This window comes from Canis lupus, chromosome 4 (assembly GCF_011100685.1).
Source record: "Canis lupus familiaris isolate Mischka breed German Shepherd chromosome 4, alternate assembly UU_Cfam_GSD_1.0, whole genome shotgun sequence".
In the NCBI taxonomy this organism is placed as follows: Eukaryota; Metazoa; Chordata; class Mammalia; order Carnivora; family Canidae; genus Canis; species Canis lupus.
Genome location: NC_049225.1, coordinates 8,587,997 through 8,609,328, shown reverse-complemented (window position 1 = coordinate 8,609,328; position 21,332 = coordinate 8,587,997). Strand labels below are relative to the sequence as shown.

The 21,332-nt window shown below is 51.2% G+C and overlaps 1 protein-coding gene and 1 long non-coding RNA gene across 2 annotated transcripts in view; one reads left to right on the top strand and one right to left on the bottom strand.

The window, feature by feature from the left end:
• TRIM67 (tripartite motif containing 67) overlaps positions 1-19,269 on the top strand; it is a 50,310-nt gene extending 31,041 nt beyond the window's left edge. The window contains exons 2-10 of the mRNA XM_038533921.1: positions 2,899-2,994; positions 4,076-4,198; positions 5,347-5,457; positions 6,814-6,967; positions 8,676-8,821; positions 10,688-10,826; positions 12,179-12,482; positions 15,140-15,302; positions 16,384-19,269. Coding sequence (XP_038389849.1) covers positions 2,899-2,994; positions 4,076-4,198; positions 5,347-5,457; positions 6,814-6,967; positions 8,676-8,821; positions 10,688-10,826; positions 12,179-12,482; positions 15,140-15,302; positions 16,384-16,449 — 1,302 coding nt within the window. The 3' untranslated portion in view covers positions 16,450-19,269. The remainder of the gene's footprint in view (positions 1-2,898; positions 2,995-4,075; positions 4,199-5,346; positions 5,458-6,813; positions 6,968-8,675; positions 8,822-10,687; positions 10,827-12,178; positions 12,483-15,139; positions 15,303-16,383) is intronic.
• On the bottom strand, positions 15,497-19,576 carry LOC119871444. Its single transcript, XR_005357797.1, has 2 exons — positions 15,917-19,576; positions 15,497-15,669 (listed from the first exon to the last, which is right to left on the bottom strand). It is a non-coding gene; the product is annotated as an uncharacterized LOC119871444 (long non-coding RNA).
• Between the last annotated feature and the right edge of the window lie 1,756 nt (positions 19,577-21,332).

Below are 21,332 nucleotides of genomic sequence, written 5' to 3'. Positions count from 1 at the left end.
TTCTCAGGGCTTCTCACTGGCAAAGGGTGCAAGCAGCAGTGATGGAGCTCCTGGGATCTGTCCTATGTTAGCATGTACCTCCAGGCAAGCAATCACTCTGCTCTTTTTAATCAGCCAGTGAGCATTTTCTGAGTCCCTACTTTATGTCAGCACCACTGGCTAGAAATGCAAAAACAAAAGACAAAGCGCCCAGCATCAAGGATACTATAGGTTAATGGGAAATGGGCCCCTTCTTGGGGAAGGAACTGGTGCAGCCTCTGTAGGCCTCATGCTTTGGGAGAGCAGAATAGGGAAGGAAGTGCTACACTTTTTAGACACTGATAACTTCAATTTAAAATCCTTGTTTTGGGGGCGCCTGGGTGGCTCAGTCAGTTAAGAGTCCAACTCTTGATTTCAGCTCAAGTCATGATCTCAGGGTCCTGGGATTGATCCCCTCATCAGGCTCCACGCTCAGTGGGGAGTTTGCTGGAGAGTCCCTCTCCCTCTGCCCCTCCCCCTGCTCATACTCACATGTGCTCTCTCTCTTTCTCTCAAATAAATAAATCATCAAAAAAATAAAATAAAATCCCTGTTGTTAAAGATCCCCTTGGGGCCCATGAACAATGCTGACTTCTCAGTCTCCTTTGCAGGTGCAGCTATCTGGGGATGGGTTCATTAATCCTAGGACCCACACCCCTCCAAGGATGGATGCAGAGATCTGTACTGTCCAGAACAGTAGCCACCTCCATGTGGGGGTTGAAGCTTAAACTAAATAAAATTTAAAATGCAGCTCCTCAGTTACATTAGTTGCCCTTCAATGTTCAGTACAACGTGTGGCTGGTGGCTGCCAAAGTGGACCGAGCAGACATAGAAGCCTTCTGTCATTTCCATAAATTCCATTGGCTAGTCTTCGTGCATAAATACTTGCAGTAGAAAGTGGCACATCCTGGGGATGAGTACTAAGATGAGCACTGGGTGTTGTATGTCAGTGATGAGTCACTGAATTCTACTCCAGAAACCAATATTGCACCATATGCTAACTAACTAAAATTTAAATTAAAAGAGAGAGGGGGGGGGGAAGGAAGGAAAGAAGGAAGGAAGGAAGGAAGGAAGGAAGGAAGGAAGGAAGGAAGGAAGGAAGGAAGGAAGGAAGGAAGGAAGGAAGGAAGGAAGGAGAGAGGGAGGGAAGGGAGGGAGGGAGGGAGGGAGGGAGGATGGAAGAGGCACACCCTGGGCCAGCCATGGTGGGAGGAGACTAAACCCCTGGGCAGGGGTAGGGATGGGGAAGGCAGTGGAGAATCTTCTCTGAGCAGAGCCCAAACCCCAGCTTCCTTCACCTTGAGTGTTGGTGCTTCCTAGGTCTGAGGCTCCCTGCTTCTCTTTCCACATGACTCCTTGAGTCGTTTCTTGCATGCCATGGCTTCACTGACCACATTCCTGAGAAATGCTCAGCCAGGCTGCATTTGTACAGTTCAGTGGATCTCAAACTACATTAGATCCCCTCAGAGAGCTTCATAAAAGACAGGCTCCTGGCCCTTCATGCCCAGTCTGATCAGCAGGCCTGGGGGTGGGGCCAGAGGAGTTGCATTTCAAGCAAAGTCCCAGGTGACAGGTGACCCTGATGCTACTGGTCTGGGAATATCACTTTGAGAATCCTGGGATGGTCTAAAGAATCCCATTCATTGATTCATTCATTCCACAAATATGCCTGTAAAGCTACCATGTGCCAGGCGTTCTTTCTAGATGTGAACAAACCAGCGCTCCCTGTGCTAGGGAGCTTATATTCAAGCAACTGGAAACTGTCAGATAGCGATGAACAAAGCAGGGCAAGGGAGGAGGGCTATTTTATGGGGTCATCAGGAAAGGCCTCACTAACCAGGTGATATTTGAGCAAAGACGTCAGGAAAGCAAGGGAGGGGCAGGATATGACCCTGACCTTTCTGGCTCCATCTTCAGCTTTTTAATTAGAAAAATGTGACTCATTTAATATGTTTAACAGTCAAGGTCATCAGTCTCTGTGGTAGCTAGGTTTGAAGACAAATTCAATTGTGTGTGTATGCATTTTGTTAAAAAGAAGCCTGATGGGGATCCCTGGGTGGCGCAGCGGTTTGGCGCCTGCCTTTGGCCCAGGGCGCGATCCTGGGGACCCGGGATCGAATCCCATGTCGGGCTCCCAGTGCATGGAGCCTGCTTCTCCCTCTGCCTATGTCTCTGCCTCTCTCTCTCTCTGTGTGTGTGTGACTATCATAAATAAATAAAAATTAAAAAAAAAAAAAAAAAGAAGCCTGATGCTAAAGACCATAGATTCCCTCTGGGCTGGCAATTCCACCTTTGGTGGGACTGATGTCCTGTTTGGCCCTCCTCTGTCCACACCTGCAAGGTGAGAGCTCCTGAGGGTTAAGGGGGACTGCCATAGAGCCTGTATCCCACCTCTAGAGGATGCCTTAGAGTTCCCAGTCCAGATGGCTCCAGCCTATTTCTAGGCCCTGCAGGCCTCTTCCCTGTCTACCACGCCAAAAGAACCAAAAAGGGGTGGGGTGGGGTGACCTGGGGCCTGAAATGTCCATACCTAAACATTTGAGGGATAGAACTGCCATGGGAGGAGAGGGCTCTATTTGCCTTCTGGTCCTGGGTTCTGCAACTATCAGGAGCAGACCTGTCAGCCTCAACCAATTATCTGAACACTCCTTACCTCTATCCAGCTTTGGGGTCCAGGCAGGAGAGTATAGGTCAGTCAACATTTATCCACCATTGCTGGAGGAATAAGCAATTGGTTAAGGCTTGTGGGTTAATAGTGGTCTCTGCCTGCATGAGGATGGTGGGTATGTGGGATCCACCCTAGCCTCTCACACATGCCAGCCTTTCTGGTGCAGTACAAACTGCACTAATTTTCCTTTGCAATACGTGATATCTTTTTAGGCCCAACTGTCCCAGGCCTTAAATGGGGTTTCCGATAAGGCAAAAGAAGCAAAGGAGTTTCTGGTCCAGCTGAAGAACATCCTGCAGCAGATCCAGGTGAGCAGAGCTCCAGCACTAGGAGGGAAATTGTGTAGGAAACAGATGAGAAGTGGCAAAAGGAAAGGGAAAGTCCTCTGGCTAGCATTTTATTGATGATGAACATAGAAGTTTTAATGGTCCTACTGCATAGCCTCAGACGCATTGATTAAATGCATCGATATATCAATGCATCATTTACTGAATCAATGTGTTTACTGAGCACCCATGCTGTGTCACATGCTGAGCCCAACACAGATCAATAAGGCACAGTCTCTGGCCTCAGGAGCTGTCTGTAGGGGAGAGTGCACATGCATATGCTCTATGTGAATGTGCATGCATGGAGGACTGGTTCATAGAGATGATGAATCCATGAAATATTCCAGTGTCTGCATGGAGAGGAGGGACCACAGGCATTGCGTTCTTAATCTTGGATTAGGCCCACACTCATGACTGAATTTTAACTTAATCACCTCTCAAAAGGCCCAATCTCCAGACATATTCTGGGGTGCTGGGGGTGAGAGCACAGCCCACAACACAAGGTTGGAATCCATGCTGACTTCAGAAGGATTCTTTAAGACCAAGAAAGATCCTACAGCAAGAGCACTGTATTTTGGGTTTACTGTCTTCCAATTATAAAAGGCAAAACTATATATTGTAGAAATTTTGGAAAGTAGAGAACAATAGACAGAGCTAAGAAAAAGTTCACCAATATCTCCCCACCTTAGGTGACTGCTTCACCATTTTGACATGTTCTCCCATGATTTAGACATACGTGTGCATGCACGTATACATGCACGTATACAGATTATTCTGTACATGACTTGTAACCTCCTCCCTCCTTTTTTTCATGTCAGTCTTTCATGAGCATTTTCCATGACATTAAAAACTCTTAATAAACAAGGTTTGAATGACTGTGGGATATTCCATTGTACAGATGTGTCAAGATTCATGGTACTCCTCCCCGATTCATGTTCACATTGTTTCCAATGTAATAATGTTACACATGATTCTAGGAAGAGCTTCTCTGAAATATTTCTTTGTGTTTAGCTCTGCCCAGGTTTCAGCCTGTCTTCTCCCTAAAGTTCTCTGCTTCCCCCAGGAAAACGGACTGGACTATGAAGCCTGCCTAGTTGCTCAGTGTGATGCACTGGTCGATGCTTTAACTCGGCAGAAAGCCAAGCTGCTCACCAAGGTCACTAAAGAGAGGGAACACAAGCTGAAGGTAGGTACCTGGGTAATGACACCCTAGTCCCCATCACACCCTCTGCACCACATGTGCAGTGGAGCACACAGTAGGCACCAGGTCAACATTAGATGAGTGAGAGAATGAATGAATGATGAATGAATAAATGAGTGGAGTGAAGAAGGGATGAGCAAGCTGCCCCTGCACCTGCTTACACTCATGTGACTTTCCCCAAAGCCACGTTCTCCTTGCAAAGCTGCAATCAGATACCCTGACTCCTGCTGTTCTCAGGCCATCTTCTCTGAGGTCTTGGTTTCTGTCTAAGGGACTCTGCCTCTCACCTTGCAGAGCAGAAGTGACCAGTGACAGAGGGGAGGCCTTGTTCTGCTCAGGTTGCCAACTCTGTCCCCTCCTTCAGGCCCTCTCTAATATCTCACACACTCAGTAATCAGCAATAATAATATGACCAGTGTCCACCAGGAGAAGAGGGTTTTCCTCACATGACACTGGGCTCCTGATTCGGGCAGGTGCTGTGAATACTCTGCATCAACGGAAGATTGTGTTATTGTCTTGGGGGTTCGACCTATTTTATAGACACTTCCCAATGAATTAGGAAATAGTACTTTTTTAAAAAAAGATTTTATTTATTTATTCACGAGAGACACAGAGAGAGAGGCAGAGACACACGCAGAGGAAAAAGAAGGCTCCCCATGGGGAGCCTGATGCAAGACTCAATCCCAGGACCCCGAGATCACACCCTGAGCCAAAGGCAGATGCTTAACCAGGTGCCCCAGGAAATAGTACTTTCAAGGAAAGAAGGAATGAGTGTTGGGGATGGTCTGTGGCTTTCAAGTGAAGCAGCTGAACCCATTGAGTTATCCATGACCACCAACAGATGAGACATACAATAAGAAGCTGGTCACTGGTCACATGGAGACTGTGCACTTTCTCTACTACCCAGAGTTCAGGAACAGTTTGTTCTCTTGAGCATTGGGCCAGCTTGTTGGGAAGTGGGTCCATTTATTCCCCAGGAAAGAGGGCACACAGCTCAGGAGCAGAGCAGCCAGGGGAGAAGGTCAAGATGGTTGCCTCTTCCGGGGCTTTTTCCATGCTAATTTTTCAAGTCCCACTACAGTCTGGCTGCTCTTCCTCTGATAGATGGTTACTAGGGGTTCTTTTCATCACAGATGGTTTGGGACCAGATCAATCATTGTACATTGAAGCTGCGCCAATCAACAGGGCTGATGGAGTACTGCCTGGAGGTGATCAAGGAGAACGACCCCTCCGGGTTCCTACAGGTAGGCTTGCACTCAGAGGACATAGACAGGTTTGGCTTCCCATCTCCAACTCCACTGGTACTCCCCAAACTAGCTGAAGTTTTAGGACAGTCCCTTTCAGTGAACTGAGTAGATATTCTTTTGCTCAGAGATTCCAGAAGACCTAGGTTCTCATCTTGGGTCTGATTCTCACTTGCTATGACCCTGGTTCTGTGTCCTTGTTAAGAGAAGAGGTCAAATGTCATGATTTCTAGGAACAAAATGTCATGTGTTTATGCTTTGACTTCAAGAGACCCCAACTCAACATTTTTCCCACAAATGGGAGAAGACAGTCTTTGCCAAACAAGCTAGAAAGACTGCAGCAGAGGAAGTAAGTAGAAGAATCCACCCGGCCCATTACCTCAATGTGCAGACCCCTGTAGGCCTGGACATATGCCATGCCTGCAGAGCCCGGGCAACCTTGCTGGGGCATCCCTCCAACAGCCAGGCTGAATCAGAGCCACGAGCACCTCTCAAGAACATGACAGTGATTCAGATGGTGGCTCAGTCCTCCGTCTGTGGGGAAAATGATGAGTCCCCTTGACTAGTCCTTAAGAAGAGTCCACGGGATCATGGCTCCACAGGGACATGTGCCAGGGTCTGAATGAGCAGGACTTTCCAGCAGAGGAGAGCAGAGCTGAGTGCGTGATGGAGAGTTTGAAGCAGACCAACTTGGAGGGAATACACCATGGGGAGTGAGCTTCAAAACTCTGAGGATATAAGAAGTGCTTTCTTCAGACCCTAGGACAAACCACTAGTATGTGGTTTCCTACTTTCCACTTTGCAAAGTACTAGATCTAGCAAAAGCAATATAATGAAGAATGCTTTTGCATATTTAAAAAGAATAATTTGCTTCACAAAACGGTTTGGCCTGATATCCTTAAAACAGCAAGCTCTTCTTTACATTTATTTTTTTAAGATTTTATTTATTTATTTGATAGAGAGGGAAAAAATAGTGAAGGAGAACACAGGGCAGAGGGAGAAGCAGGTTCCCTGCTCAGCCGGACTCGGGACTTGGGGCTCCATCCCAGGACCCTGAGATCATGACCTGAACTGAAGGCAGACGCTTAACCAACTGAGCCACCCAGGTGCCCCTCTTCTTTACATTTAAATGATTGGTCCTTTAAAATATGATTTAAATGATACAGTGCATTTTTATTTGTGCAGTCATGCTGGCAGCGATCATAAATTTTCTGCCATGGCTTGAGAGCACATGGCTAATACAGCCCCTTCCCATCCCCCAAGCCACAGAGACCAAGCCCCTACTCCTTCCCTACCACTTGCTCTATGATTTTTCCTTTGCATATTGAAACTCTAACCTCTGTGCTCCCCTTTAAGATCTCAGATGCTCTGATCAAGCGTGTCCAGGTGTCTCAGGAACAGTGGGTCAAAGGTGCCCTGGAGCCGAAAGTATCTGCGGAGTTTGACCTGACCTTGGACAGTGAGCCACTGCTGCAGGCCATCCATCAGCTGGACTTCATCCAGATGAAATGTAGGGGTGAGCCGTAGTTGGCCCAGTTCAATCTGTGCTTCTTTCTAAAGAGGAACTCACTCTGAGAGGGTGTAGGACACAGCTTTGAACAAGTCAACAAACTCCCTCACAAGACTGAGCTGATATTTTAGAAAAGGAAATAGACAGTACACAAATATATCATATAAAGTCCCATGGAGGCTTTTTGGGAAAGGGGGATATTTTGAGGTGAGGAGGAGGAGAGAGATGCAATATAGGGGAAGAATATTCTAGGTGGCTCAGGGGTGGCAAATGCAAAGGCCCCTGAAGCAGGAATCCATTTTCTGGGTTCCAAGAAGAGCAAGAATGTCAGAGGTGAGAGCAGAATGAGCAAAGTGGAGGATGCTAGAAGGCAGGGGAGAGCCATGAGAGACAGGCTAAGGGTCAGATTAAGTTGCATGACTTGCACCAGGTTACAACATTAGCAAGTGATGGCCAGAACCAAAGTCCTATTCTAAGGCTACCTCTCCAGAGGCATCAAGGGTACATTCAGGAGAGGCAATAAAGCTCTTTGATTTTTTAAAACCAAAATACCAAAGGACAGAGTGCCAAATCTACAGAATCTGAGTGCAGGAAATCCTTACCTGAAAATCATGTGGCCATTTTTACACTAAAGACAAAACCAGTGTCTTACACAATTGCATACACACTCCCACACTCAGTTTGCACCTCAGGTGAGGTTTGGAAATGCTGCCTGCACCTAGGTGTGAATGAGACGTGGTGCTGAGGGGCAGGAGGAGCCTGGCAGCGTGTGGGAAAGTACAGCAGAAGAAGGGGTAGCTCTGGAAAGTGGGGGTGCAAAAGGAGGAGGCTGCTCTGGGTGGGACTGGGTAGTGGATTCACAGAGGAAGTGGGAGAGCCAACAGCAGAGCCTAGGATGGAGAGGGGACCTCTACATGCTGGTAAACTGAGGCCTGGGGACTCGGTTATGCTCAGCCAGCCCTGAAACCAAGACTGTAAACAAGACAGGGCTGCACCCAGCTAAACCACCAGATGAAACTTGGAAGGCAGCCCTAATAATTGGAGCCAAACTGGAATCTCTAGTGTTTACCAATCTGATGTTACAAATTTCCCTTTAACAACTTTTAGTCTGGACTGGATTTGTTTCCAAAATCTCTTGAGCTTGAACAAAGCTAGAATATAAAAACTTTCTCCCGATCTCCTCACGATAGAACTTACGGTACATTTGATTCAAATCTCTAATTCCAAGGGTTGACTGCTGGATGCTCTAAGATTGCATCTCCCTCTCAGATCTGGTTCCCTGGGCCTTTAAAGTGCCTCTAGCCAAAGGTTTAAATGTGTCTTTGAATTCTGCATGCCCCCACCCCAACAGGACCCTCCCAAGCCGTGGTGTAAGCAGCACTCTGGCCCCACAGAGAGGGTCCATACAGGCCTGAGCTCTGTTGAAATCCCTCATGGGCTTCTCATGAGTCTGAGACTCAAATCTAGGGATTCTCAGTGAGCAGGTGGGGAAGAAGACAACCCTTACTTAGGGCCCTGGACGCATCTGCCATGCCTCTCCCACCCCTTACTCCTGGGGCTAAGGTGCGCCAGCGAGAAGCTGGGAGTGACCACAGGGGGGCCCGTTCCTTCTGGGGACCAGGGGCCCTGCCATGGGGGAGGAGAGTCCCCACAGGTGTCCCATGCCTTGTAAGGGTTTCATGCACTGAACCAGTAGTTCCTGTTACAGTACCGCCCGTCCCCCTGCTGCAGCTGGAGAAGTGCTGCACCCACAACAACAGTGTCACACTGGCCTGGAGAATGCCGCCCTTCACCCACAGCCCTGTGGACGGCTACATCCTGGAGCTGGATGACGGCGATGGGGGGCAGTTCCGGGTGAGGCCCTGCTGCTTGTTTTGAGGGGTCCTAACATCAAGGCCTCTGGACTAGCCCATGGGGCTGTTCTCAGCCCCCAAAGGGCATTGGCCCAAAAACAGAGAGCCAATGGGTCTGGACCCTTGGGAGATGGGGCTTCCTTACAGAGGGCTAGGTCTGGGCAGCTCTGGAAGGCAAAGGTGGCAGCCACAGGGAAAATTTAGGACAGCTTTCCTGTGCAGACAGAGGTCTTAGGCCAAGGAAGAGCTCAGAGAATGTATCACCTGGATGGATCTATCTCCCAGTTCACCCCACGAGTGCAATCCTAGCTATTCTTCACCCCCTCCCAGATATCCCTGCTCAAGCAGGTCTCCACTCCCTCAACGCTCTATCACTCCCTGCCCTGCCCGAGTCACTGATTGTTTTACCTGGCAAGGTGCTCTGTGTGTGTGAAGATAGACACTTGGTAAATGGTTGTTGGGTTGGGATGAACTTCTACACTCATGTTTCCAGTGATGAAATATCACGGGGACAATAAAACTCTTAGTGAGTCAGAAATGGTCTTCTCTCCCCCATCTAGTTGAGACCCTAAGCTGACCCTCTAATGTAAATCTACTTTGAGATTTCACACAGCGAAGCTCAGGTCACTGTCAAGTTGCATTGTTGGAATGAATGCTGAGGAGCACAAACTCTAGGTCTTCTTAGAGCTCCTCCTTTCCATTCCTGAGGAGACTAAGGCACACTGGCCTACCACTGCCACTGTGACAACTGTGACATTTCTTCCCCATGTGACCATCTAACAAATCTTGCCGAAAATCAATATCCCTTTTGTTTCTCTCAAAGGGATGTATGCATATGTCATTTCATTTTTTTTTGTTTGAAAGATAGCCTATAAGAACAGAAGAGTTGGGGGGAAACCTGCAGCATTCCCTTGAGAATTATTGGGTTCCCTGTGAATATGGGCAATTTAGGGAAGAGAGGAGTTGAGGTTGGGTCAGCCAGGAATGGCAGATCATTCACTGGGTTTAGAACCTCAGTCATTCTGGCCACACAAAGGAGCTAAGACTGGAAATAACTCCTGGACCAGAAACCAGGAAAAGAGCCCCCGTTTTGGAAATGGGAAGAGAAGACTGTTTTTAGAATGTTCAAAGAAGCAGCCACAGAACTTAAATACACATGGCCTCTTCCCTTTGAGACATGACCACTAACAGGAGCTAGAATTTATGAGGAGCCTCATGTTATAGTGGGAAGTGTGCTGGGTTTGAATGCAGGCAGACCTGGATTTGAACCCTGGTTTCCAAATTGGTTCACTCTGATCTTGGGCAGGTTCCTACCTTCTCTGAGTCTCCTCAGATATAAAAATACAAAAGATAGTAACAACATCCAAGGGGTATGTGAGGATTAAAATGCCTTATACAATGCTTGGCACACAGCTAATTATCGTTAATAACTTAGAATAACAAATGAAGAGCCAACTCCCTAAACAACCCTATAGGAAAGATGTTTTAGACAAAGTAGAAACAGTGGCATAGGAGGAAAGGGGGTTTCTGGACCTCTACCCCCTTGTGGAGTCCTGTCTGACTGGCTGGCCTCAGCAGAGTCAGGACATTCTCAGGCAGCATGCTAGCTGGCTGCAGACCCACCTTCACTCCCTGCCTTCCTAGAACCCCGTCACACCTCAAGCCCTCACAGGCAGAGGGGCTGACCAGCCAGTAGTCAGACTCTGTGCCCCACTTGGACATGGTCTGTGGCCCTGTTGCCATTTATCCAAATTCCCCTGATCCAAGAACTCTATTGGGGTGCTAGCACTTTAAATGTCAACACATTGCTAAGAAGAATTTTCCAACTAACTGGGGCACCTCCTGAATGCTCTTGGCTGTCTTTTAGGAAGTGTATGTTGGCAAAGAGACCCTGTGCACCATCGACGGTCTCCATTTCAACAGCACCTACAACGCCAGGGTCAAGGCTTTCAACACCTCTGGCGTCGGGCCTTACAGTAAAACCGTGGTCCTGCAGACATCTGATGGTAAGCACAGGGTGGGCTGGGGGGTGGGGGTGGGGAACGGGGGAGGATCAGATTCAGGCACTGTGGATGAGCTTCTAAAGGAGAATGGGGCAGGAGGGAGGGGGACCCAGCTGCCTAGGACAGAGGAGTGGAGGGGGGCGGGGAATGTGACAGCAGTGAAGCATATATGTCTCCTCCCAGCCCTGCCCCTTGCCTGCACCTCCCTCCCCACAAACCACAAAAAAACCATTTTTTCACCCCATTTGCTGAACTGGGAAGGGAAACGGGGGTCTGGTCTCTGGGAGACCCAGGGGCTGAGAATGGGTAGGACAGTCCTGGAAAAAGACCACTGGTCCCTGGGTGTGACCTTCCTTGCAATGGGAAACTATCCCTTGACTATCTAGTGTGAGAGCCCCCATCTGACTGTTGACACACCTGGCTGCATCCTTTCAGGTTTCTGGTAACAAAAGCAGACCAGCTTTCATGGGATTTTGGTCGTCTGAGCCTTTAGCAGGGAGGGATGATGTCAATGAAGAGCATGTTCTATAAAGAGTCTGCCCTGCTAACCCAGGCATGCCCCTGCCTGGGCTGCAGGGTCCCGGGATGATGCCAATCCTGTTTGTCATCGTGTATCCCAGCGCATCCCTTGGGCACCCTGAGGAAAATGTGACGCGCCTGGTTAGTCTCCCAAGGACGGAGGGGAGAGAGGGCGGGAGCAGATGCTCTTGTCAAGGGCACAACTGGGGATGCTTGTCTGAAAATGGTGCAACCTGCAGAGTCATTTTAGAAACCACCAGCTCTCTGCCCTCAGGGGCCCCCTGCTCTGCAGGGTAGCAGGTGTTGCCCTGTGTACTGTGGTCACCATTTTAGAGTAAGCACCCCACTTTCCACAACCTGAGGACACTGGAGAACAGAAGGAGGGGCCACTCAGTGGGCTGCAGAATAGGAGGATGGAGTGTGGTGATTTTGGTTACCTCACTTGACGTCTCTGTGGGTCAAATCCCCCACCCACAGAGTGGGGCACAGATGTCTACTTCCTCTAACTCACACCAGTGCATGGAGCTATTGGAAGGATGTCAGAAACCAAGACTCCATAAAATGCATTTAGATTTGGGGCTCCGAGGCCCGAATGTCTGCATTCCTTGGCAAGGTTGGCTTCATGGGATTGAGAACTTGGATGAACACACATCGGACAGAGTGTGTGTGCATGCGTGTACATGGGAACATGTGTGTGCCTGTGTGTGAACCAGCCAGGAAAGAACATTTGATGCTGGATGCCAACTTTCTGATAGATGCAAGTGAGTCTTCCTCTAAGCCCAGGTTAGAGACGGGCTAGCGAATTCCATCCCTGACTCGGCTTCCTTCCTTTCCAGTGGCCTGGTTCACCTTTGACCCCAACTCTGGTCACCGGGACATCATTTTATCCAATGACAACCAGACGGCCACCTGCAGCAGTTATGACGACCGGGTGGTGCTGGGCACAGCGGCATTCTCCAAGGGTGTACACTACTGGGAGCTGCATGTGGATCGGTATGACAACCACCCGGACCCTGCCTTTGGGGTGGCCAGGGCCAGCGTGGTCAAGGACATGATGCTGGGCAAGGACGACAAGGCCTGGGCCATGTATGTGGACAACAACCGCAGCTGGTTCATGCACTGCAACTCCCACACCAACAGGTGCGCCGTCATGGGGTGTTTGGGAATGAGGGCCCTGTGGGGGCAGCGTCCCTGCTGCCATTCCCAAGTCCAGGCATCAGGAATGTGGGGGAGGTATTTCAGCTACTTGGGTGTCCAATGTCCAGGTAGAAATGGAGTGTTTGCTTGCAGAGCATGCCATGGAGACTAGAGCAGCCCCAGGGCACAGGGCTTCACAGGTTACATGGCAAGCCCCAGCACCAGGGTCTTCCAGGCCTCTTGGCTGTCATTCCCCTCCCAGTCCTGCTCCTTTCTCCTTCACACACTATCAGCCGGGCCTGAGTCACTGCACCGCTGGTGCCCTCACGGCTGTGACAGGGTCTCTACAGAGGGAGCAGGTGCCATTGCCCTGGCAGTGCACCCTCTCACCACCCAGCCTCATGTGGGCTTTAACAAGGCGGAGCCTGCCCTCCAAAAGGGGCAGGCCTGGGAGGGGTGCTCACTGTCAAGGCCACCCCCAGCACCCCTTCACCCTGAGGCTGGCCCTGGGAACAGTGCTACCAGGATAGACACAGGGAGATGGGCCCTCTGGGGTTACTCTGGGAAGAGGTCACTGATACCTGGGCTCCTTCAGGGACTCGTGGGCGCCTTGGTCTCTCTCCTCAAACAGGGAAGGAAGGCAGTGAGTCCCCCACCCTCCCTTCATAGCTCAGTGCTCGCTTTCTCCTCCCACAGGGATTCGCGCTCACACCGGGTCTGTGTGTCCAGGGTAAGGGTGAGGGATGGAAAATCTTTAAGGCCAGCACTGGCCAAGGAACCCAGAAATAAAGAATCATGGCCACCGGGAGCTGCCTCCTCACAGTGTGATCTCCCTCCTGGTCTGCTAAGGGCCATCTCCCCAGCCAGGAGAGGCAACGAGCCTCAAGGAGCCAGGCTAAGGCAGCCCGGAGGCTCTCAGTGTTCTGGGTCCACCTGTGGCTCCTGCGAATGGTCCCAGGGGTCCTTGCCCAAGCCTCGGGGGGAGGGGGGGGTGGTGGAGGTTGGAAGAGGATTGGACCTCTCCCACCTGCCTTTTCTCTGGCAGTGACTCCTGTCTATAGCCGCCTGGAGGAGGGGTAGCACCTCTATCCCTCTGCACCCTCTGCCTGGGCCCCGCAGGCTTACTGGGTGCCCCAGGATGCCCAGGCACTGGACCTGCCCTGGTCCCCCTTTTCACAAACCACAGAGGAGCTGGGTCCAGACCCACCAGCTCCATCTCCACTTGCTTAAACCAAATGGTGCCCAGATATCCTGCGGATGGGAGTAACAACAGCATTTACCGAGCTTACCTCCTGCCTGAGGCTGTCTGAAGCACCTGGTTGAGATGATTTCATCTGGTCCTCCCCAAAGTACAAAGGTCATTTACAGATTCTCCAAAAGGCTTAGGTTAAACGAGTGTCCCAAGTCTCGTGGCTCCCTAGCGGCTGTCAGGCCTTAGCTCGGGGCCCCGCCTCCGCTCCTGTGTGGGGGGAGCAGTGGGAGCCTGGGCAGGGGGCGGCCCCGGGGAGCCCAGCGCAGGGGAGCCCAGCGCAGCAGCGCTCGGGTGGGAAGCACGTGTGCGCGCCTCGGGCCGGTCTCTACCGCCACCCGGCGGTCAGTGTCTGAATAGCACCAGGGGCTGTTCGAGTTCCCATTTCCCACCTGCAGGATCCTGCCCTGAGATCGGAACGCCGCCCCCCGCACCCCCACCCCGGGGAAACCTGTCAGCTTGGGAAGCTCCTTTCCCATCAGCACCCCGAATTTCCTCACGACCTTCCTCAAGACCTTGCTCTCTGCCCTGCCATCAGCCTGCAGCTGATGGGCTCCTGCCCCACCCGGGAAATGGGTAAAAATGGTTTTCTTATCGGACTGGAGCAGCTGAAGGGGAGGCTGAGAGCTCGGCCCTCAGCTAAGGGAAGGGGATCTGAAGGACCCTCTTCTAACACGGAGAGGAGGCGGGTCGGCCAGGGCGCCGCACAGGGCAGCTCACTGATTCTTCTCCCCGGGAACGTGCATTCCCACCACCGCCAAATGTAAGATCTAGACATTCACGGAGAGTTTCACAGTTTAGCCTCAAGGCTCCCACACCGTTGGCACCCATGGGATGGCGACTCAGACAGGGAACTTGAATCCAGGTTCAGCACCTGACCCTGCCATGCATGGCCTTGCAAGAATCCCTGGGAGCTTTCTAAGATGAGCTGAAGCCCGGTGGAGCTTTTGCAATCTCCCTAAGGCCTGGCTGTCAGCCTCTTTGCGGATCTCAACATCCTCACTGGTTAAAGCTGTAAAGGGCGCCAAATTATTTCCTTTCCCTGGCAGGTATAGGAGCCTTCCCTACCCATGCTCCATGCTCCAGGTTTTCAAGTGGGATGGGCTTATCCAAACCCTAACTCCCTGGGGTCCAGATCTCAGGGATGGTGAGGATAAAAGGGACAGAATAAGCTGGTCCCCTATGTTAAGGAAGCATACACACAGGATGAGGCCTTCCTGTGTGGCCCTTAACTGGAGAGTGTGCTTCAAAAACAAGTCTCAGAGCCCAGAGGAATAGCTCCCTACACTACCATGGGGGCTGTGTGTTTTAGGTGAGGATATTCCCAGCATCCTTTAGGTGACTCTTCTAAGCCATCGCCTACATCCCGAGCAGGTGTGGTGATGGGGCATCCTGGGGCTTCTCTTTCCAGGACGGAAGGCGGTGTGTGCAAGGGGGCCACTGTTGGAGTGCTCCTGGACTTGAACAAGCACACTCTGACCTTCTTCATCAATGGGCAGCAGCAGGGGCCCACAGCCTTCAGCCACGTGGATGGGGTCTTCATGCCAGCCCTCAGCCTCAACCGCAACGTGCAGGTACCGCGTACCCCTCCCCGCAGGAGCCCAGCTGACTGCTCGCCTCACGGCTCTGGGGCCTCCGAGGTACACTTGGACAGTGCGGGCTACGAAGGAGCTCACTGTTGCCTGCCCAGGCAGAGAGCTACCTACCACCAGCCCACCTGCCCTGGAGACAGTCTCTCGGGCATGAACACTTCCTACTTACTCACTTGCAAGAAGCAGAGGCTTTATGGTGGCAGCTTATGGAAACACAGTCGGAGGGAGGGGGGAAGCAGGTAGGGGTTCCATTTTCTGGAAAGGGTGCAATGGAGGCATCTGTTAGGCAGTTGGGAGGAAGTCAACGTCCCCTGGCCAGCTAGAGCCAATGGCCCGGTGTGGCTTTCCCCTGAAAGGAGAAACACAAAGGAAGGCTGGAAGAGACTAGTCCTAGCGGCTGTGAGTCTTCTGCTCCCTCTCACCCCATCTGCCCCCTCTGGCCCTCACATGAAGCAGGCAGAAAAGTTGTCCTTTTAGATGATAGGGCTAGGCTGTCCTGGAGGAGGCTCAGGAGGTCCCAAAAGGACAGAGACAAAATGGGAACCCAGTAAGGGTGTGAGGTGAGCACCCTTGGTTTCAAACAGAACCCTTCTCACCTCTGGGAATCCTGCTTTGTGTTGTCCACTGGCTCTGAATATTGACAGGGCAACATCAATCCCTGATCCATTGATTTGTACCTCCACTCATTCACAAAAGGCCTTTGAGGCAGCCGGAAATATGGGCTGTTCTCCCATGGGGCTAATAGAACAGGTGTAGGAGAGGAACGAGGGCCATGGAAAGAAAGCAGAAACAGACAACCACGAGAACTGCACACCTGCTGTGACAGAGCCTCAGCCTTGCCTAGGCTCCTGGCAGCTAGGACAAAGTGGGAGGTCCAGACACAGATCGGCTCCTCAGGGCAAACTCTGACATTATACTAGTGCTGGCGAGCAACACAATACACAGCATAGCCCACAGTAGAGAGAGGCCCCAGGGCCGTGGCCCCTGTGCTATCTGAGCACTCAGGGTTCTGGGTTCTCGTGGTGGCCTCCCCTACCTTCACTCTCCGTGTCTTCTTTTCCAGGTCACCCTGCACACAGGATTGGAAGTGCCAACAAATCTGGGGCGGCCAAAGCTGTCAGGCAACTAGCCTCCCAGCTCCAGCTGTTCACTGGCACCTGGGAAAAGCCCCATCACCCCTCAGTACGTTCAAAGAACCCATGAGGGTAGAATGATGATGTTATGGGTGCAGCCCCAGCAGTCGCTGAATATCTTAGAGACATGTTTTCTTGGGGAGATGCTGAATAGGTCTGCAGGCCATGCTTGTTGGGGCAACTGGTTAAACTGGCCACTTGTTAAAGTGGCCACTCGTTAAAGTGGCCACTCATTGGTGGTGAACATGGGTGTGTTTCATTCTGTTTCATTCCTCCTGGACATTGCAAATACTCACAAAGAAGGACCTTTCTCCAGGGAGTGAGAACGCATCCGAGGTTTGTGGTTGTGTTTCCTGCCATCTGGTTTCAAAGCTTGTCTTTTGGGGGTGGGGGGCAAAAGGAGGCCAGACTGGCATCCTAAGAGCAGGAGGCAGGAAGACACTTTGGAATCCCATGCCCCGGATGTTGACCATTTACTGAGACATCACTCAGTCCCGAGGCTGCAAGTTCTCATCTTCACCAGGAAATGTTATCCTTTTGCATCTTGGTCCTGGAGCCTCCACTGTGTGATGCCCTTGCAAACCTAATTCAATGTCGATAGAAAGGGGCATTAATTTTGACGTTCAACACTCCCACTGAACTATTGAGAACTTTTTAAAATGGTTTCCTATGGTCCTTCATTAATCAGCCAATCTCTCTGTCTTTCTGTCTCTCTCACGCATGTGCACAGTGTGCACGCACACACACGATAGTTCACTAAAATTCATTTACTTGGTTCTTAGTTCTTAAACACAGGAAAATACTGAAATTGGAATGACAGAGTGAGGAGTCTTCACCTGGTGGCTCTTTTCTGGAATGCAAGCCTGTCATGAGTTGCTTTCTTCCAGGCTGAGCCCCACCCAGATTCGTAGCACGTGACACACGAGATGGGAGGCCATGGGGGAGCCTCTTAAAACCTCCTACCTTTGCTTGGAGACCCATTCTACTGTCATCCTGAAAGCAGCAGGTGGCCCCAAGGGTGGTTCTGCCCCCCCCCCGGGGGGGGGGGCAGATCCTCTGAAGAAGGCAGCAAACAGCAATATCAGGGTGTTCCTCGCCCCCACTGCCCAGAGTCCAAGGCTGAGAGGCTGGAGCCCAGCCTCTTCCCTGGGAGCAAGGACCTTCTCCCAGAGATGCTCACTGAGTCATCTGCATCTCTCGCAAAGAGAGCTCGCTTTCAGGGCTCTGAGCCCGCAGCCTGCCTTGGCCCTGTCCCCAAAGCATGTTTCCATCTTCTCCTGCTTTTCCTCCCTGTCCTGGGCCCCAGGCTGCCTGTCACCTGCCACCTCCATTTTCCATCTGGTTAGTGAAACTTCTCTCGCCTTTTTCAAAGAATATATTTTACCAAGCATTTTATTTTGACCATTTGCTGGATTGGATTTTTATATGACTTAGCCCATAAACCGGCAGCGACTGTTTACTCTGGTCTACCTGCTCGTCTAGACACTGCCCTTTCCGAGTTGCCCGGCCAACGCTGTGTAGATCCTGCCCCCTAGCAGCAGATCCGACAATCCTACCTCAGAGCCCACGCCCTGGGCCGCAAGGCTACCTTGTCCCCGCAGCCGCGTGCCAGGCGGCTGCCGGCATCCCCAAGAGCTGCTTGGTGCTGTTTAAGCCTCCACGTGCCCCGGTCCTGGCGTTCACCTGCAGGGTCACCTGCAAGGGCAGCTGCGGTCCTGCCTCTTCATTCTCCGCCAGCTGCATGGTTCCTTGGGTGCACGGATGTGCTCCTCGTCCTGTCCCAGAGCTCCACCAGATTCCCCTCCCTGGGGGTGTCACTCCCTGGGCCCCAGGCTGCCCGTGTCCTCAGCTTCCACTTGCCTTTGGTTTCAATCCTTAGCCATAGCTCCGGGTGGACTCAGCATGGAGGTGGGGAGGATTCCTAAAGACTGGAGGACACAGAGGAGCCATGGCCGGCAGGTCCAGGGGGCTCGGCTTTGGGAGAAGAAGGGCCACTCTGGGAGTGATCCTGGGCGTGAGTGTGACCGGGAAGGCGGCGGTGGCTTCCTGCAATGGAGTTCCCCCATGAAAGGCTGGGGAGCATTGAGAATCCCCGAAGCCCGGCCCACCAGGTGGCCCTGTATCTGCCTCTTTGGAGAGGAGCTGCTCCAGATCAGCTGGACTTGGTGACATCCTCAGGACGGCCAGCACCTGGGTCAGACAGATGTGCAGCCGGGAAAAGAAGTCCTACCACAGCAGGTGATCTTTTTAGGAAATAAAAGATAATTTTCCAGAGCGAAGCCTCCAGAACTCTTGGCCACTTTTGCAGTGGGTCTGCAGCTCCCGGAGGCCCCGTGAGTGCCTGGAGCAGGCGCCTTTGTACCTTCTCCAACTCCTCCAGGAGCCCTCAGCAATACGGCGATGCCAGGCATCATGTCAGACTGTCCTGCAGCCACCTCTCCTGTCCTCAGCACAGAACACCTTTCAGGGACGAAAATGGACCTAGGAGAGAAGGCAGGTCTGGGCCACACACCCATGTTTTTGAGGGATCAGCCAAACACAGAAGGAATCATCAACAGCTCATGGCTTTATGTCACCCTTGGAGATTTGGGAGTACAGGCGATGGGTCATGGGTTTCTCATCTGCCATCGAATTCCCTGTCCCTTTACAACGTGGTGGCATTTTTGAACATAAAGTCTTATCTAGACGATGCTTTCGTTGGGCTGGCTGAGGAATAACGTGATGTTTGTCTATGGAGCAGTTTCCGTGAGAAAGGAATTCAAAGTAATTTAAGACGTCAAGTTCTATTGCATTGTAAATACTGCCTCCTTAACTAACGTAGGTCTGCAGTTCATTCTTTGCTAGTGAGCGAATTTGATCAAAGTGTTTGCCTTTCCTTCTAGAATTCATCTTTTTTAAAAGTGTCCAATAGCAACTCACTGCATAGCATCCTAGTTCCTAATTCAAAGAAGGTAAGACATTATATACAGCCCTGCTTCCCCCCTTTCTGTCCTGTTTGGGAAAATAATGATTCTAATTAAAGTGGATGTCAGTCATCCTGCCCCACAATGTGACTGACCTAAAAACTATAAAACTGTATATACTTCTAGGCTGAATCTTCAGCTCTGTGTGAACTCTAGCTGTGACAGAGCCGCAGACCCCCCCACCCCCCCACCCCCGCCCCGCCCCGCCACGGCCCACTGAGAGGGAGGAGGATGGGCCATGCTTTCCAGAGTGAGCCTGGGCAGAACCGGAGCTCACCAGCAGCCTTGGGATCAGGCCTGTCCTCCTTGCTCGTGCTGCCCGGCGACGCCCCTCCCATCCGGTGCCCCCTGCCTACCAGAGCACTCTCAGGAAAGGATCAGAATGCAGGTTCCACATGTGCTTCTTTTGGGGATTTTTGCATCTTAGCCTTAATTCTGGTTGCAAGTGAAAGGTCTGGTCCCCCGTGAAGGCATGTCTCGGCAGATGCGCGGGCAGCTCTTCCATGAAGCTATTGCGGGTCCATCCCATGGCCACCTGCTCAGGGTGAGAGAGTGAGGGTAGGGAAGAACCCTGGGAGGGACCTAGCATGTGATGCTGGAAAACACTATCACAGAGCCCACGGAGGATGCCAGTGTGCCTCTAGTTCAGCAGTATCGCCATTTAGGGGTGATTGATCCTCTTATAGTTGGGTGCTGTCCTGTGCTCTGTAGGATGACTGGCAGCATCCTTGGCCTCCACCCACCAGATGCCAGCAGCAACCCCCGTTGGGTGTGCCAACTGTCTGCGGACATTGCCGCATGTCCCCTGGGGGACACCCGGGTTGAGAACCACTAGGCTGTGCTAGTGGTTTGTCCTGTGTCGATATGCAGAGTGATGTGTGGGGCGTCCACGTCAGTGTTACACGGAAAGCCCATGTCACGAAGCTGGGGGCCTTCATCTTAATGCCCCAGATCAGGATTTTCGAAGAGTCTGCAGTGTTCTGCCAACTGGGGAAGGTGGCAGGAGGTGAGGTGAGCCATGAAAGGAAGCCAAGCTGTCAGGTCTCACCTTGTATTTACTGAAGTTGCTCCCCATGCCACACACCCCTTCCTAGAAGGCAAACCTTATTACCTTCTTTTTCCTTGGCCACTTTCGATCGGAAGCAACAGGAACTTCCTAATGGATATGTGGCCTTTGTCTGGTTTTAAAAATCAAATCAGATCTCATTAAAAGGTATTTTAGGTCTATGCTGATTCTGGGAAAGCTCCACTTTTGTTTTGCAAGCAAGCCAGTACCTGTGCCTGTTGATCACATTCCTTAGCAGTTCCTCCTGGACGGGAACAGGATCCTGGCGGCTTTAACTTTAAATGGACCATAAAATAGGTAACAGTAGGTTTGGGGTAGGATGTGTTCATCAGATACCAAGTTCAGCCCTCAGAAACCCATCTCTTTTTAAGCTGGCTTTGATATTGATTCATGGTATGGGTGTGGGCAAATATCTTAAGTCTTTCTGTGCCTCTGTATCCCCACCTGAAAATGGAACCAGTCCTACCAACCTACCTCCTCTGATGCATTGTGAGGATTAGAGAATAACACTTTTTAAAGGAAAAAATGTAGTCTTTCATCTAAGTCTAGGCTAATGGTCCCCATTCAATAAATTAAGGCTGTGTGGTGACTTTCCAGAATGTTTTCTGACCACAGTGTCTTCCATTCAAGCCTCTTAATGACCAGCCTGCCGCCTGGCCTTGACAAGAAGTTGACATTTCAAATAGGCTTCACATGACCATTCAAAGCAACACAACACCCCAAATGTTCCCATTCTCAGTGAGGCCTGTTTTAACAGTACTTTCTGTACAAAGTTCTGTAAACAGGCTATGTACATATCAGCATTCTCATTGTTGGTCCCAAAGGCATCTGAGTACAGAGCCCCTGTAAA